At 34.7% G+C, this 17,775-nt stretch overlaps 3 protein-coding genes and 1 long non-coding RNA gene across 5 annotated transcripts; 2 read left to right on the forward strand and 2 right to left on the reverse strand.

Annotated features, from left to right (window-relative positions):
* Positions 1–111: 111 nt before the first annotated feature.
* LOC124444003 lies at positions 112–2,031 on the reverse strand. Its single transcript, XM_046994571.1, has 5 exons — positions 1,960–2,031; positions 1,841–1,870; positions 1,247–1,417; positions 1,092–1,150; positions 112–330 (listed from the first exon to the last, which is right to left on the reverse strand). The coding sequence occupies exons 2-5, from the start codon at positions 1,866–1,868 to the stop codon at positions 235–237; spliced, it is 354 nt and encodes a 117-aa protein (XP_046850527.1). The 5' UTR covers positions 1,869–1,870; positions 1,960–2,031; the 3' UTR covers positions 112–234.
* Positions 2,032–4,034: 2,003 nt separating this feature from the next.
* Positions 4,035–13,826, forward strand: LOC124443996 (lipopolysaccharide-binding protein-like). The gene is made up of 16 exons (XM_046994564.1): positions 4,035–4,243; positions 5,780–5,891; positions 6,601–6,729; positions 7,857–7,930; positions 8,209–8,296; positions 8,923–8,986; positions 9,061–9,124; positions 9,220–9,311; positions 10,031–10,207; positions 10,483–10,545; positions 10,905–11,072; positions 11,723–11,790; positions 12,088–12,130; positions 12,895–12,964; positions 13,103–13,179; positions 13,377–13,826. Exons 1-16 carry the CDS (start codon positions 4,039–4,041, stop codon positions 13,452–13,454), a joined length of 1,572 nt encoding a protein of 523 aa, XP_046850520.1. The 5' UTR covers positions 4,035–4,038; the 3' UTR covers positions 13,455–13,826.
* On the reverse strand, positions 13,729–16,492 carry LOC124443999. Of its 2 annotated transcripts, none has more exons than XM_046994567.1 (3): positions 16,327–16,492; positions 16,115–16,181; positions 13,729–15,297 (listed from the first exon to the last, which is right to left on the reverse strand). In XM_046994567.1, the coding sequence occupies exon 3, from the start codon at positions 15,292–15,294 to the stop codon at positions 14,341–14,343; it is 954 nt and encodes a 317-aa protein (XP_046850523.1). In that variant the 5' UTR covers positions 15,295–15,297; positions 16,115–16,181; positions 16,327–16,492; the 3' UTR covers positions 13,729–14,340. The 2 variants fall into 2 exon arrangements, with proteins under 2 accessions (XP_046850523.1, XP_046850524.1); XM_046994568.1 differs by having other exon boundaries at positions 16,124–16,181; positions 16,327–16,477.
* On the forward strand, positions 15,260–17,213 carry LOC124444006. Its single transcript, XR_006947790.1, has 2 exons — positions 15,260–15,345; positions 16,376–17,213. It is a non-coding gene; the product is annotated as an uncharacterized LOC124444006 (long non-coding RNA).
* Positions 17,214–17,775: the final 562 nt, after the last annotated feature.

The raw sequence follows: 17,775 nt of genomic DNA on the forward strand, positions 1-17,775 counted from the left end.
GAGAGAATATATCCTTTCTGGGCCGTGCTACGTTTTTCTCATTGCGCATGTGTATTCTATTTCTGTTGATGCAAGATGTACGTGCACGTCAAATCAACGAATTCCTCAAAATGCTTCAAATTCAAGTATATTGTTGAATTTCTCACTATCTATACGTATAATTACATTGAAGTCATGAACGTGGTTTTTGAGTATATTTGCTACATCGAATGTCTAACTACCCTCTCATTTTTCTTAATCATAGCGACGGGCTGAAGTACGTCTACCATTGTTATGTTTTGGATTGCTGGTAACATGACGCCTTGGTTCATGCCAACGATGATCCGGGGCCTGAGAAAGAAGTCAATTTCAACAAAATTAAGTACAGATTATATGAAAACGATAAACTAGTTGATATTTTGCGTAAAAGAAAAGGAAAACTATGTTACAAAAATTTCATATTCATATTTTCCTTATGCCCCACGCTAATTTTTCCAAATCGGATGCAAGTATGAAGCAAATGTACAAAATACAATTATAAATCACGCTTTAATTAAAATATCGATGCTGATTTGTTTGAGGATTCCTTCACAAAGTACTCTCTTGATTCTTTCTTTTTGACTCCAGCAAGCAAGTTTGACAATTATGTTTTGGATTGCTTCGAAGTTGGAAGCAATCCAAAACATAACTGGCAATCACTACTCAATTTCACTGCTCTATCTCATGTCCTTGATTGGCTGTCGTTGATTTCTTCCAATGCTATCTGTTCAAACCTTAGCTATGAGTTTATGACATTTTGCTTACACAAACTCATATATTTTGTTTTTATTATACATTATATTGCACATGTAGTTATATATATGACAATATCAAAAGGCATGTACATTACTCAGAAAATAAACCTAAAAATCAATAACCATTTATATGTATAACATAACAGCATAAAAACAACTTTATAAAGTCATAATACTTTGAAAAGTCATTTGTGAGTTAAAGTTGTCTTTAGTTTAAAATTTTCTTCCTCCGCGAAAATTATTTCAGCAATCAACTCTCGTTAACGCTACATATTTAAATGTATTCTGTATGCAAATGTGCATGTGAAATTACCATACCTCCAAATTATTCGGATCATGCTGGGGCTGTTTCAGAGGATATCCTTTGTCAGTTGTATCTATGCATAAAATAAACGCAGACCTTCAAAATGAACACTATTCGCAATTAAATCTGTCAGAACTCTTTTCTAGTAACATAACAATATTGTATTTACATGTTGGAGCCGGTCTCTCCAATGTTGAAGCCGGTCCCTCCAATGTGCGAACATTTTTTTCCTCAAAAATATTCTTCAAATCTTTCTTACTGCAAAAATTACAGCAGCAACTTTCATGGACTCTTTTTTTGTATTCTTCCATAGTGTTTGGATTCAGCTTTGAATTCATATCTGAAAAAATGACGATAAGAGGGAGAAAGCGCCTTTCGGCAAGTGATCATAAATGTAAATGACGTATTTTGTTACACCGGGGAATTCCCTACACAGACTTGAATCTTGTTGATTGAACAGAAGGCTTTTAATAAAATAGAAACTTCAAACAACGAAAAGGCGTTGGTGAATCTTGCCATATTTCTATTCGATTTCATGTCACAGTTCTTAGAATGAAAACAGCCTTTACATCAAGATTTTTTACCAAAATTATTTAGTTATTAGCTACTTTTTTGTGTCTAAGAGTTATATTATGCGTAAATCCAAAAACACGTAGTCCTTAAATGTGCAAATCAAACTATATATAAATACATATCTTCAAAAATAAATCGCTGTTAAAATACCATACGTTGTTCGTGCGTAGCATATTGAAATAAAACAAACCTTTATAGTTTGATTGTATAGATACCATTTCTTCGCGTAGTTAATACCATAAAAAGAAATAAAATGTAGTTCAAGCGACAGGTTTTTGCTTTCTGATAAATTGACAAAGTAACTCTTACCTGGAGCTCAAACAAAAATTTGCTTTTACCTCAGTTAAACCCAGTTCTTTAAACCTCAATTTGTTGATGTAATTCTACCATTCATCCAATCATTGAGCTTATTTCTCGGGAATCCCATATTAAATTTATCTGAACTATGGATTTCCCTCGACCAGAGAATGCCACTCAACTGGGGGGTCTCCCTTTTGAACATTTTATCTATTAGCGTGACAAAGTTGAATAGTTATGAAAATAAATTGGTAAAAAACGATCGAGAGTTCTTAAACTTGGTTCTCGGAAATTTTGTCTGTGAGCAGGCATTCTACGTGAATCACGTCTCCATGTATGAAAATTTCGTCATGCTATTTTGGGCTGATATCTAGAAAAGGGATTTTGTGAATTTGTGGGGGCTCCCCTGTTCATTTTTATTGGAGAGAGATTGTCAGATTTCACATTCTTTGTTTTTGGCGACTTCATTATAAACTTTGTCAAACAAATGCTATCCCCTTAACTTACATAAGTTTTTTGTAAATTCAATCGAATACAACAAAGTCGATGAACATATTTGAACGAGTTGCGACAATTTCACCTTGTAAAGTAGCTCAGACAATATGTCGAAACAAGGGTTATGTACGGTAATTAATCAAGTGTATGAGTTTCAAATTTCATATTATGATATTGTTTTTGCTACTCCCAATGAGAATTTGAGAATATGATTGATGTGCAGAAGTTGTTTTCGATTTTGTACTACCAACTGAATGTTTTATCAAATCTATGTTTATAAATCGGTGTACAAAGTAAAGCTTGCCCATACAGTTAACGTGTAGCTCCTAGTTCCTGCGTGGTTTTGTTTTTGTCTTTGTGTAAATTGTACGCATGTGCTGTTCATGTTTTGACCTTTTGACCTTTGATGATTGAAGTGTAGAGGCCATGTATTTCTCATGCTGTTATATCAATATTGAGGTCTACCCTGTCTGGTGTAGATGTATTAATGTTTTCATGCATTTTGCAATTTGTTTTATGTTCAAATGCATCTTAAATGATGCATCATCAGTTGGTCTCAAGAACACACATTTGTTGAGAGGGGGGGGGGCAGTCGGCGCCACCCCTATCTTTCGTGAAATATACATAATAATTCGATCAATAAGCTGATAGAGGACGTGAAAAGTCGGTTCGGTGAAATTGCTGACACTAAAAAGTTGGTCCCATCTTCCAGAACGTAATACACCACTCCACAATTTTCAATTATGTGCGCCCCTGAGCGTCGTCTCTCTTGAAATGACAATTTTTAGTCAAATGTCGTTTCTTATGTCCTTTAAAAATGACGATGTTTTCAAGTTTTGATCTGGTCTTATAACAGCCCAAGATATATATAATGATACATATTCCTAACAGCACCATGATTGTAAACACAAGATTTGAATAGTTTAAGAATTAACAATAAAAATTAGTGCGATATTTACTTCATTTCAGCTTATATCATGTTGTTAATAATAAGTTGACTGAGCTTATTGCAAGTAATGCTTTTAGTGGGGCACCTTAATCTTGTTTTCTATTTCTCAACTTAATTATGACGTATAATTAATATATAATTATGACTTTGACTCATAATTATGATTTATAATTTATGATTTATGATTTATGACTTATTGTGACATAATTATGATTTATAATTAACTTGATTAGGATTTTGCCTGACGATGACCTTGAAAGGAAGTCGAAAGGATTGCATTCACTTGCTTTCTCTTGTTGTATACAACTCGAATGCTCAAATTTTTAGTTTAAGAAACGATGCTATTGGGAAATGGGAACGTGTTTTATTATAAAAAACTGACAATAATCGTGGAAGATATTATATGATTTGAAGCATGTTCGTGAAGCTTGAATACACTCATATGACTCAATTCAAATGTTTTAATATACTTGTTTCCTTAAAAAAAAACAGGTTTCTATGTAAATCCCTGCTTGATTTCAAAGAACGACGTCAAGAAACCGAAGAAATCATTCGTTTTGTATTAGCCAATGAAATGCTTAGTTTTGTTTTCAATTGCTCTTGCAAATTAGATTGCTCACATGAGCATAGCATATTTATTGTCTGAGATGCAAATTAGTAATAAGCTGTTTTCTGCTATTGTGAACATTCAATCACATGTGAATATCATGTGTTTCAGTCCCGGCTCATACCAGAACAAAATGGCAACCTGTATATCGGTTCTGATTTTATATCTATGCTGTACATTTATTTCGGTTGATGGTACCAATCCTGGTATAATAATTCAAGTTACCAATAAAGGTTTAGCCTATGGTAAGTTATTGTGTCAGTGTGTGTATATCAGCATATGTATTTGTATCGTTCATGAGCTGTGAACAAAGTTAACTCGTGTTAACTTCCGTGCTCTGTATGCTGGTAAAAGCTTCTTTTACACACTTAAATACAACTTGAAATGAGAGGATTTTGTTGTGATAAGTAGCATCCTCTAATGAGATAAGGTTTTCTTCGTCTTATATTAACTATCGATCATATCGGAGCATTTTGAAGAAAAGTCCATGTTGTATTATTGATTCCATTCTTATCAAAAAGCCTCTGCAAAGTAGATAAAGGTGCATGAAGTTATAGATTAACACAAGAAAACTATGTGAATATAGGTGAATAATTATATATATTTACAAACAGTCTATTTCTGGTCTTTACATTTTCGCATATTTGATTTGCTTGATTGCAAATAGCATTGAGTAAAATCGGCGACGTTGAGTGAGGGGTTCGGTCAAAAACATCATGATCAAAAATACAATCTTAAACTGACGGAAACTTGCAATCATTGTTTATACTCGGTAATATTTTGACGTTTTATTGTTTCGAAACTAAAGAGTAATGAAGGGCGAAGTGATATCCCTCCCGCAGTGTCAATGTTTGCTGTGTAAGCAGTATATAACTATTCAGAATCTTTATTATTTTGCAATATATGTATTACCTTCAAAAAATGTTGTCATGTGTGATATAGCATGTCAATTTCGATTAAGTTTTGAAAGTATCCTAGTTGGTGCAGCTAATATAATTAATGGTTAAGTTTATTTGTTGAAAGAGAAACGCATCAACCGACTGCTGATTATGTGTCGTCGGTGAATGTCTCTTTTCGATTCTTCTAATGAAACTGCCAAGTCACTTGACTCTTTTATTCAACGTTTTGTTATGTGTCGTCGGTGAATGTCTCTTTTCGATTCTTCTAATGAAACTGCCAAGTCACTTTACTCTTTTATTCAACGTTTTGTGAAACGGGCATATGTATACTAGCTAAAAGCTTCACAAGAAGATCTCCATTTGTTGGGTGCAATAAGCGTCGGCTTTTTTATCGAACCTTGCAATGACGTTGTGTTCTTCAAAAGCATGAATGTTTGAAAATTGGACTCACTTTAAGTGGGGCATCTGTGTTTTGTTTTGTATTTTCGACAAAATCAACACTATCATTGACAGTAAAGTGTTTCCTATGGCAACGTCTAGGTGGAAAGGTTTTTCTTTATATAAAGTAAATGGTTTGGACCCAGGAGTATCGTTACATGTTTGTAGATTTAGATCGTCCAGGTTGGTATAGTCCTGAGAAGGACTGTTTTTGTTGTTGTTGACTGACGTTTCGACAACTTTAGCGATAGTCATCTTCAGAGTCAAAAAAGTCTTCAGAGTCTTCAAATCTTCAAATTTTCAGAGTCTTTTTTGACTCTGAAGATGACTACCGCTAAAGTTGTCGAAACGTCAGTCAACAACAACAAAAACAGTCCTTCTCAGGACTATACCTACCTGAACGATCTAAATCTACAAACATGTAACAAACATTTCTTTATATAGTTGATAAAGTCGCTACTGGAGTATTCATCGACAAATTAAAGACAACCACGGTTAAGGATATTTCTGGAGACACCGATACTCCCCTTGGACACTTTGACTACGATCTAAGCAGGTAGTGTTTGTTCATTATCGATAGTGCTATGTCACAAGACAAAGATTACAAACAATAAGTAATATAATTAAGATTGCAAATTTGAAGTTATTTCCGTTCCCATTGTGCAAATGTGAATCATGTATTAGCCTTATTAGTCTCTTTGTGTTTAACACAAGCTTTTTCGCCCAAGAAAAATGCAGAACTTGTTGAATAATGAATATTGTATTATGTTTAGGTCAATTTCCCATTGCTATAACTTAAGACGTGAAACGACACATTTCTGAAAACCTAAGCCACAAATTTTCCGCGAAATCAAATAATGTTTTTGCGAACGGAAGCACAACTTTTCTGCGAACCAAAATCAAATGTTTCCTGCGTATTAAGCAAATTATTTTTGGGAAACTAAACAATAAGTTTCCTGCGAAACCAAGCCACAAATTTTTCTGCGAAACCAACACGAATCTTGACTTGGAAGGAAGGGGTTAATTTAAATAACCTGTGATACAGTTGGCCCTATTTATCGAAATTTCGAAACCAATATGTCACAACTATAATAATCATACACCAATCCTTCATAATGACAACAAGGGCGTTTCTATCAGGAAATCAAAGTTGACTACTGAAGTAAGCTTACTGCGATAAATGCCCCAGTTGTTATATAGTTAAAAAATGCCTTGCAATTGGTAAAGGTAAACTTGTCCTAATGCTGTCAACAATGAATTTTCAGTATCCATTGTACTGCCGTCTCCATCGCCACGTGGTCTCTCAGAACAGTTCCTGGATTGGGCTTAAGCCTCTCGGCATCCGGTGTCTCGGTATCTTTCAACGGACACTGGCACTACAGAAAGAAGCATTGGTACAATGTTTTTCTTCTCTCGTTCTGTTTGTCTTTCATCCAAGATAATTATTGAATGAGCTAGAATATTTACTCAATCAGAAACAAGTAAAAGCAAGAATACTCAAAAGGGCATAAAGCAGCCACTGGCGTAGATGTCGTAGATGTCTACGATTTGGCTCATGTTATGTTTATGTATCATCATTAGCATTGTTTATTTTGTTGGAAATCCATTTTTATAATGAGTGAACACCGAAATATTTAGGTTGATACAAACGTGGAAAAAACGTTTAGCAAGAAGGTAGATATAAAGGTAAACATAAAGGTAGACACAGCCATTAAGGTTGACATGAAGGTAGATAAATAAAGGTAAACATGATATGAAGGTAGACTTAAATCCTAAAGATTGACACAAAGGTAAACATAAGGTAGACATAAAGGTAGACATAAAGGTAGACATAAAGGTTAACACAAAAGTGGACATAAAAGTAGACATAAAGGTAGACACAAAAGTAGTCATAACGGTAGACATAAAGGTGGACATAAAGGTAGACATAAAGGTAGACATAAAGGTGGACATAAAGATAGACATAAAGGTAGACATAAAGGTAGACATAAAGGTAGACATAAAGGTAAACATAAAGGTAGACATAAAGGTAGACATAAAGGTAGACATAAAGGTAAACATAAAGGTAGACATAAAGGTAGACATAAAGGTGGACATAAAGGTAGACATAAAGGTAGACATAAAGGTAGACATAAAGGTAGACATAAAGGTAAACATAAAGGTAGACATAAAGGTGGACATAAAGATAGACATAAAGGTAGACATAAAGGTAGACATAAAGGTAGACATAAAGGTAAACATAAAGGTGGACAAAAAGGTAAACATAAAAGTAGACATAAAAGGAGACTCGAAGGTAGACATAAAGGTAGACACATTGGTGTTTTTGACAATTTATAACAAAATAATTTCAACGTGTAAACGCCAAGTTACTGGTTATCAGTACGATATTAAATTAAATTCTCTTTACTCTAAACCTTTTCACAACGCCCAAAATAGCCCACCTTAAAGAGAATTAATAAGGTTTTTGCTGTGGTAAAACCAGACTTTGAATGTATGAATTGATGAAATGCCTTATATTTAGGCCCGACGTTAGCGACAGTGGTAACTTTGATATGTCAATTGATAGCGTCTCATTTACATTGAAAGTAAAAATTGGTATGTTAACCGTTTGTATCAATGTTGGCTGTCAGCCAAACGAGCCCTTCATAAAACCGGTTCTGTAGACATGAGTAAATGTATTTGTGAATTCCTGTTGAAATTAAGAGTTTGTTTTGTTGTTTTTGTCGTTGTTCAAATTGTACTTAATAATTCTCAATATCAAACTTGATTTGGTGGTATGTTGAGAGTTGGTCTATCATTGCCAATTGTTAAATTAACGATGAAGTATAAACTTGTCTAATAATGTAAAATGCATATAATTTTTTCATTCATAGGAGTCGACAAAGGTAAACCGACCATTTCCACGTCCTCTTGTACTGACAATATTGGTGACGTGAATGTCAAATTTCATGGAGGAGCAAGGTAGAATCTCTTTACGACTAGTTGTCACAGCAACACGTTTTGTTACTATTTAGCAACACGTTTTGTTACTATTTAGCAACACGTTTTGTTACTATTTAGCAACACGTTTTGTTACTATTTAGCAACACGTTTTTTTACTATTTAGCAACACGTTTTGTTACTATTTAGCAACACGTTTTGTTACTATTTAGCAACACGTTTTGTTACTATTTAGCAACACGTTTTGTTACTATTTAGCAACACGTTTTGTTACTATTTAGCAACACGTTTTGCTTCTATTTAGCAACACGTTTTGCTACTATTTAGCAACACGTTTTGTTACACAGCAACATGTTTCATTACATTCGTTTGGCGTTGTGTATATTACCCAAGTAAACTGTATTTTGTTTTGGAAATCCTGTCATTCCTTCTTAATGCTTTTGGGGTTTTTTGATAATCGCTTCAAATACGTCTAATTATGTATTAAGCCTTGCTCAATCATTTACATAACTAACTGGTTAGTTTGTTGCATAGCATACTTGTGCTGTGTGTTCATATTGATAAGACCATTCCGACTATGGTTCATCTCTTGGACTTTTATGGTATCACAGCTTCATATAGTAATTACAGTTATATATTTTACATAGTTGGCTGTACAATTTATTTCGACACAAAATTGGTGACTCGATCAAGTCTCAGCTAAATCCTATGGTAAGAGTTGGAACTTCGAACAATTCTTACCTCTGAGAGCGTTTATTGTAACTCGATGTGATACTGCTTTATAGCTTTGCGAGAAAGCGAGTAAGGCAATAAACGAAGACGCTAAATCGGCATTGGCGACATTTCCAGGTGAGCACGTCGTGTGAAATTTTGAATGATTTCATAGACCCAGCAATGAAAAATCTAATAGATCATATATAAATTTTTTGCTTGTATCATTTTTGTGAGAAAACAGATCGATAAGTACGCTTTGATTGATTATTCTCTCATTCAAGCACCAATTTTCACTGAAAGCTTAGTGGACATTTCCCTAAAGGTTTTTGTTTTTACTCCTATTTAACAGTTGCCACACTGACATTTGCGTGGTTTCTTTTAGTTTTGATAAACGGAAGTATACCATTCATTATATATACCAATGACCTTTATTTAATATTCGATGTTGTATAACGTATCTTGTGGTGGTCTGTGATGAAATTTTTTTCTTTGTTTACACTAGACCCGTTCTTCAATTTTATTATTTTTAATCCTCTTTCAGTTTTACTACTACCGCTGAGTTGCTTGGAAGTGACAGTTCGTCCATGAAAACATGAATAACCGTTCAGTTGTGTGTGTGTGTGGGGGGGGGCTAATTTTCCAAAGGGCACCAAGCTTCGAAGGAGGGTGGCGAATGAAAAAGGAGGCAACATAAAAATGTAGACAGAGCCCCGAAATTTAATTATTGCCCAGGCCCCAATAATTTCTCTTCATGAAATGAGTCGCCATTAACATATTTAATCAGTGATAAAATATGAAAACGTTGTGATGTTATGGAAGATATTGAAAAAAGTTGTCACTTCACGGAGCATAGTTATTGATAGAAAAGGACTAAATTTGCAGGCTGCCTTGTTTCCTTGCATACACTACTGATATTTAAATATAGATTTACAAATATAAATCAATTTACTTGTGAAAATCTCAATTGTAGTAGAGTGCTATGTTTTTGGTGGGGCATTCTAACCCGGAAAGCCTAAATCTTCTACGTTTTCTTCATTGTAGGGTGAGGTCATGTCGGCTTCTCATCCAACAGAATCTGGCCTTACTCCTACAGAGATAACGACCAATCAAACTTGCAGTAAAATGATTTGTATTTATATGACTAAGTACGTTGCAAACACCGCTGGACAAGTGTATTTCCAGGCAAATTTCTTCAAGATAAATGTTACTCCATCCGAGGTAATTTATACTTATGAATGAATAAATATTTTTCGATATACTTATGCATGCATGAATATTTTTAAATACTACATGTGCTAAATTTTTAAATACAAGTTATATTACTTATGCATGCATGAACATTTTTGATTATTATTGGCTTGGAAATAACGTTTTTTATTGCATGCAACAAGTAAGTTGAAATCACGATTTCATTGTTTAACAACGTTGTGTAATGGCAATTGTACAGCAAATGAGTGCAATTTCATTTCTTTTTATCTCATTTTAACTTTTAGGTTCCCCCATTATTCAAGTACCAGCTCAATACAGATTTGTTTAAGTTAATTGGGTTATCACAAGTAAGTAAGCGTCCTCTGTTTTTGTTTTTATTTTAGTGTTGGCTTTGGGTCAGATTGTCATGACAATAGTTTTTACATTTTAGATTATTAAGGTCAATGACTGCTATTCCTTTATCATGTCCAATTTTACTACTGAATTTCTAATTCGAATTTGTTTTATCTTAAAAATTTAGCTGCGTGGCTCTGTAATTGAAAAGAAGTGAAACATATTAAGTTATATCGCTTTTTCTTTCTCATTTTATTTATTAAACTTACTAATTCATAAACTGCATTTCCATCATCCAGTACATACCGTGTTTCCATGTATTTTATAAATTTTCACCACGTTCATTATTTCCAAAAGAATTCATTCAATTCAGGTGTATGACAAGTATCCCGATCGTCCGCTATACCTTCACCTTTACTGCACTCAGCCACCACGTCTTGCCATCAAATCAACTGGTTTATATGTTGCCATTTCTGGTAATGTTGAGGTCCTCGTTCTCACAAAGGAGTCCAATTTTGTCTTTTTGTTCACATTGGCCACGGTATGTAATTGAGACGACCATGTGTACGCAAGTAGGGAGAGGAAGCTTAGTTTTAATGTTCTGTAATTTCATTAAATCCGTCTTACATCGTGCTAAATTAACTAGTTTTTCCTTTGCCGAATGGAAATTTTGTTGCTTCAGTTCCATACGATGATCCGAATGTTTATAATAATAATTATTGTAGTTGTTGGAATATTCTATTCAGAAATGCAAAGAAAGAGGTTGCAACCCTTTATGACCCTCATAATTAATCAACACCAATTCATAGCCCCTATTTATCATAGTCCCAGGTTCTCTGACTATTGCCTTGAATATTTTCTTCGGTAAGTTCATAAATCATTTCGGATGGTCTGAGGTAACGAAGATCAAACATGTTTGTCGATGTTGATCGTTCATGCATGTTAGTGCAGTTCAGAGAAGGACTGTTCGTGTTGATGTTTAGAGACGTTTAACATCCTGATCGGTAGACATGAAAATGACTGTAAAAATCGAAGATGACTGCCGTAAAAGTATAGTTCAAACGTCAGTCAACACCAACACCAACACTGCTGGTCCTCCTTAGGATTGTATAAACCTGGACGTTCTACTTGTACAAACGTGACGCCTTAATTAGTCAAACTATACATAAATATCATGTTTGTTATCTGCAGAACATCACCGGCAATGGCGTTGCACAAGTCAATGGAACTTTGTTACAAGGATCAGTAAAGAATTTTGAGTGAGTGCAATGTGTCTCTCAAACAGACGTGTTCGCTGTCGAAGTTTATTTTATAAAAAAGCCCTTTGATAATTGTATCTGAAGTTGGGCTTACCGTTACACGCATGTGCACTGCAAAGTTTAGATGCGTGTTTGAAGAGCAATTTTTTTCATCAGGATTTACCTCATCACTTTATTTTGGTTGTTTGTGAAATAATTGTTGAAGAACAATACATTTTATCGAAGGGAAATTTCTGTCTGAATATATAAACTAGTACAAATCTGTCAATGACTAATTTGGTCATAATTATTTTGCAGTGTCAAGTTTGCAGTTTTCAAATCAGCCGTTGGCGACATTAAGGTAACAAGATGCTTCATACACAGGAATTTAATATAGGAGGTTTTTTTTCATAAAGAAAGAATAAAAATTTATGATAAACATTACTGACGAATTTGTACATATAGGTTATATAACAATATCTCATGTGATATAACGACGGCAACACGGATGGGCCATGTTGTGAGTTTACACTAAACAAAACAGTGCCTTTGACACGTCCATACTCGGTCATTATTCATTACGGTACAACATACTTATATAAATACCCTCCCTCCCAATGATCGAGCTCGCAACAATACTATAAACACACAATAACAAAGAGTGCTTTGTATATTAGAGCCATAAACAATCGCGACGATTACTTATAAACTGTTAAATCTAAATATAGATTTGAAAATAGCAAATACCATGGTGAATGGTGATAATAGCAATGTAATAGTTCTTAAAAGAACTGTTTTAACCAAAATACTAACCAAACAATTCAAAGGAACCGTTATTTACAGTTAGAAAGAGACACTATGCATTTCGGCAGACTGAATGACATTGCCGAAATGCATAGTGTCTCTTTCTAACTGTAAATAACGGTTCCTTTGTTAGTATTTAAAACAGTTCTTTAAGAACTATTAATTTCATTCATATTATTTTGAAATCTATCTTTAAGTTTGTCACCACGACAAAGTCTCTGTTTCATTAAATCTAAATGTTAACTCGTTCGCCTGGCGATTATCCAGAGGTGAATACGTTGTTGATATATATATATATACTGTTTGCTTTGTAATTTTTAGCCTCAAGTTGGAATCTTGAATATTCTTCTTCATCTTCTCGCCGAGAAAACCATTATCAAAATATTAAACGGTACGTGTGTTCATATTGCGGTAAGCGATCTCCCATACAAAAATAATTTCTTTGTTTTTTTTTGCTTTTTTTGAAATGGATCTTTGGTCGTACACTCTACATAGTTCAGTCAGCATATTTTAACATGTCACGTTTTAGAAAAAGGAGCAAAAGGCTTACCATTGCCTGTCGTTGATAAGGTTGCTTTGGAAAATCCTGAAATTGTTCTTGGCGAGGTAATGATACTTTTTTCATATCGAAGCTTAATGTACATTGCAAATTATTACCAAAGCTTTATGGACATATCTTAGATAAAACAATAGTTATGTGTTCACTTTAATTCGATTGCGTAGATGAAATGCTGTTTCTGCTCATTTCCTTTCAACAGTTTTGCTTAAGACAGTATTCCAAAAATTCCATTTACGATTTTCAGAATTTCATTTCTTTCGACACTGATCTCAAGTACAAAGGATCATTAAAAGTCCCAGCAACGTTCCCTATTGTGGCATAAAGCTAAGTGATTTTGTTGTGGCATGAATGACGATCACTCGGTAAAATTTTTTAAAATTTTTTCTTATCAGTTTCATGCATTTAGAAATGCTCACGAAAATTTATTTCAGCTCATAAACTAAATTGTATTTTCATCAAAACTAAGTATAAGACTTAAGACTTGGACAAATTCGATAAAATGTACATGTTTAAAGTGCATGTTTTAAAGGACAAGCTACAACAGCTTGTTTTGATCAGATCCGGATCTTTATCCTCGAATTAAACACAAAAAAAACTTAGCAAAAAACAGGTATTAAATTTATTACATGAAAAGTAGAAGTATGAACGATTAAAACTACATGTGTTCAAAATATACACTTTTGAATCATTTGGACATATGTGAACATCATTACGGTTAAAAAATCTGCTAAAATATGCTGTAGGTAGCTGTAGTTCTTCGTAACAGAACGTAGTTCTGGTTTGTAGTAACGACACCTTCGTGTGTGGTGTACATGCGCAGTTTCAACGTATTTAGCAGGTTAAGATCAGTGTTTAAGATTCTGTGTTATGTACAATCTTGGCCTTCGTTGGTGATAGTTCATCACGGCCAGCACGTGGATGAAAAAGATCAATCGTAAAGCAACGTTTCAAACATAAAATAGTATCCCTTAAGGTTCCTGGGGACAATGATACGATAATATAACTGATAAATAAAAATGGTAACTGTATTATGATCACAGTTCCATTGCAAAAATTCCATTGTAATTTTCTCACTTTACCTAATAAAGTCAAACTCTAGGTGTAATTTCTACGAGTTATGAGAATGCATCAGGATGCTTTCTATCATCAAAGGCAGCTGTGACAAGTTGCATTCAACCGTTTCAAAGCAAATATCGCAAATTCGTGTTTTAAACGTCCATTTCAAAAACCTTCATGACGGAAGAAGACAGTTCCTCAATTCGTTTCATGTTCTCGATCCTTCTTTCTGTGTATTCGGAAATATTCGCTCCAGAATCGACAAGGAGGGTAACCATCGAGAAATTCATCATGCGAAAAGCCAGGTCTAACGGTGCGAGTCCTTCGCAGTCTTTGGCGTCTACATCCATCCTGTTGCGCACCAGAACTTTGGCGCATTCCATTTGATTGTTGAGAATAGTCTTGTGAAGATAGCTGTATCCTGTGGCTTCAGAAAGAGCGTTCAGCTCAATTCCGTGTTGCTTTATGATATTTTCTACTTCAACTGCATCACCTTCCTGCAAAGCTGAGCAAAGCAACGCATGCTCAGAAAAACGTACGCTGTGTTGACTACCCGTTGTGCTTCGTTCGTTTTTAAGCGCTATGACTTCGTGACTTTCTTTTGATATTAATCCCGCATTTTCCCTGTCTTTAGTGTTGTGTCTTATTGTTGTGAGTGTCTCGATGAATTTCTCCGGCGTTTCTAACCATTTTTGCGCGTCGTCGTCGCTCGGACGATTTCGGAATTTGGCTCGACTTTTTAATCTAAGTTTTAGCACCTTGTCCAAATCCTTACCCAAGCAAACGTTGAAAGCATTCTTCATTACATCATCATGCTCGATTCCAGGCTCATCGTTACAGAAATTTCTTCGACTGCATTCAGCACGCCATAGCTGAGCATAGCAAGCGTTCACGATCTCATTCAATCGAAATCTTGCAGAAGTTTGGCCTCCAGTGTCCGATGCCAAATTGCTCAGCTGAGATTCGCCATTGTATTGGTCGCACATTTCTCGTCTTTTCTTCGATTCGAAGCGAGGCTGTTCTCTGAAAGCAGGTGAATCGTATTGTACCACTCTGAGTTGTCGACGGAGTGCCGTTACCGAGATTGTATCAGTGATAACTTCCATTTTCTTTACAATAAGACAGAATATGGTGCTTACAGCTCTTAATCACCTAAGGTATGTGGATAAATACGATCTCATAAGACTTTAATGATCATTGCAGCATCCTTTAAACTTTTACGTTCAATTTGAAATCCCTCAAAATATGCACCTAAACACCTAACGGGGAGCCGTGCGTAAACAGACAGATTGTTTTACGACAAGATCACTTTTGCTACGTATTTCTGCGCCAACTTTTTATGAAAGGTCTAAATTTAACCATGCATGTTTTACATCCTGTCATAACGGATCATCTCGTAGTGAAGACTTTAATGACTCTAACGTCAACACAACTCAAGAACTATGTTTGGATAAACGTAAATGCTGTAGCATTCGAAAAATTTTGTTGAGTGATCATTACGCGAGCAAAGCAAAAAGCGAAGTATTCATTTCGGTGAAGCATAACCCACTTAATATTTCTAATGTAATAAAAAGCTATAATCATGATAAAATTATGCTCTTCCGCGTTTTCTTGCATCGGTAAATGGTTGTGAAAATGCCGCAATTCCTGATTAATAAGCTACCTAGACAAAAATCGTTGCTTGAAAAAGTTCTCGCAACAATCTGTCTCAATGGGCTTAAATCGCGCTGCGAACCGCCATCATGTCGTAAGATTTCTTTGGTAACAAGCTTAGTTCTCACAAAAGAATTTTAATTGCAGTTCAAAGAAAGAACTACACTTGCAGTTAATCTGGATGAATATTAGCGTCATTTAAGGTTGAATTCTTTAACGAAGAAGAAACTCTACTTTTATGTAAAAGTCTAGAATCTATCAGCGAACACATACCTTACTAACCTTTCACCAGAGCCAAGATGTTAGTTTTATCTTGCTTTCTCTTGTCCTCGGCCAATTGCTATGGTAAAAGTTTTAATAACTTTTGATCAATTAACACGGGTAAATACTGAAATCCAAAGCGTAGGCATGACTTGTATTGTATTGTAAATGACTATAATGGCAAAATACTTTGACATTGTGGTTCCATTTAAGAATTGGCTTACCTCAATAAAGTTGCGTTTTATTCACTCTGTTCTCCTTCTCTTTGTATAGTCGATTTGTAACTTTATCAAGAAAAAGAAAGAAAAAGTGAACGATATGAGAATGTTTGAAGCTCAACTTGAATCGTTTTGTCGTCGTATTGCTCGCGTCCTTCTTTACTTCGCGAAGGTAAAAGAACTTTAAGACAAGTCTTTCGAATGCGCACGTACTAAAACGACTCGTAACGGTCAGCCACGTGCTTTAAGTCGCGGGGCACAGCAGGAAAATCATTGTGATTCAAATATTCTCGGTAACAGTCTCGAGTGTTTCGGCATGGTAGCATAATAATGGTATCAAGGACAAAGACTTTTTGTACTGAACTACCAATTGCGTTATGTTTATCACGATAAAACATGAAATACACACTATAGTAAAAGATAAGCTACGTCAAATAGTTAATGATAAAAACTTTTTCACCACGATAGCTTAGTCAACTTGTTTATTTTGAATATTTGAAACAGCTCCGTTTAAAGGACAATTGATGCAAATCAAACTCGACCAATTTATGTAATTTAGTTTCTTTCCGTGCAACGACATTTTGCCAGACGTCTGAAAATTTTCAATAGAATTTCCTTCAATTAAATGGAAGCAATATCCGATTATGAAAATTGCTTTCACCTAAGCACATTACGGGTAAAGGAAGGAAAGCTAAAGAGGTGCAATAACGCTTAATTATTTAGGCAATCTAAAGACATCTGTTTTTGTTTCACCATGGAAACAAAGTTTTTTAAATGCATGAAACACTCCTTTGAAACCAAACAAATGCTATTATGTTTACTAAAATTCATATATTGTACCGACAAGGTATTAAATTGAGTGGATAATACAATTACATCTGTTATAAAATCAAGTTATTCTATGATGGCTGTGGCCTGTCGTTAGTATGAAGAAATATTGTCCTATATCAGAGCAGATGGAAAAAGCAAACTTCAAAGTTTGCCTAGTATCTACTCGAACTTAATTATCTGTTCCACATCATAAAGTTTCCCCTCGTGGGTGGCCAAACAATGGGAAAAGGAGGCTGCCATTTATACATTGTAAGTTGCAATGCTTCCGTATTTATATGGGCTAGTAAAACGATTTTGCTAATTAAATAATTTTCTCATCGAAGAAACTCTTAAAATGACAGTAAACTTTCTAAAACAGTTTATTCATACTTCTTTTCATTCAGGGCTGTATTGCTTCACTAATTGGGGCGGGGGGAGCTCTTATATACTTCGGAATAAATTTGAGCTAGGTGTTGCAAATGCTTGGAAAAAGGAGGGTTTGCTTCAGTTGTTAAGGTAACTTGATTGCAAACGTCGTTTAAACAGACGGTAATATGGCTATGTGAAGAAAATTTTGTACGTAATTTGGAAATGCTTTATATAGGCTTTGGTACGTAATAAATTGGACGGCTGTCTTTATGCGAT

The sequence above is a fragment of the Xenia sp. Carnegie-2017 genome, unplaced genomic scaffold (assembly GCF_021976095.1).
Source record: "Xenia sp. Carnegie-2017 unplaced genomic scaffold, XeniaSp_v1 HiC_scaffold_21, whole genome shotgun sequence".
NCBI lineage: Eukaryota > Metazoa > Cnidaria > Anthozoa > Malacalcyonacea > Xeniidae > Xenia > Xenia sp. Carnegie-2017.

Excerpts from the sequence above, each read along its gene's own strand:
- LOC124443996 (XM_046994564.1), top strand. The coding sequence starts at position 4,039 with ATGCAAATTAGTAATAAGCTGTTTTCTGCTATTGTGAACATTCAATCA. Across the intron at positions 7,931-8,208 it reads TACATTGAAAGTAAAAATTG|GAGTCGACAAAGGTAAACCG; the intron begins GTATGTTAACCG and ends TTTCATTCATAG. Across the intron at positions 9,125-9,219 it reads GGCATTGGCGACATTTCCAG|TGAGAAAACAGATCGATAAG; the intron begins GTGAGCACGTCG and ends GTATCATTTTTG.
- LOC124443999 (XM_046994567.1), bottom strand. The coding sequence starts at position 15,294 with ATGGAAGTTATCACTGATACAATCTCGGTAACGGCACTCCGTCGACAA.
- LOC124444003 (XM_046994571.1), bottom strand. The coding sequence starts at position 1,868 with ATGGTATCTATACAATCAAACTATAAAG. Across the intron at positions 1,418-1,840 it reads TATACAATCAAACTATAAAG|ATATGAATTCAAAGCTGAAT; the intron begins GTTTGTTTTATT and ends TCATTTTTTCAG. Across the intron at positions 1,151-1,246 it reads GGAGAGACCGGCTCCAACAT|ATACAACTGACAAAGGATAT; the intron begins GTAAATACAATA and ends TTTTATGCATAG.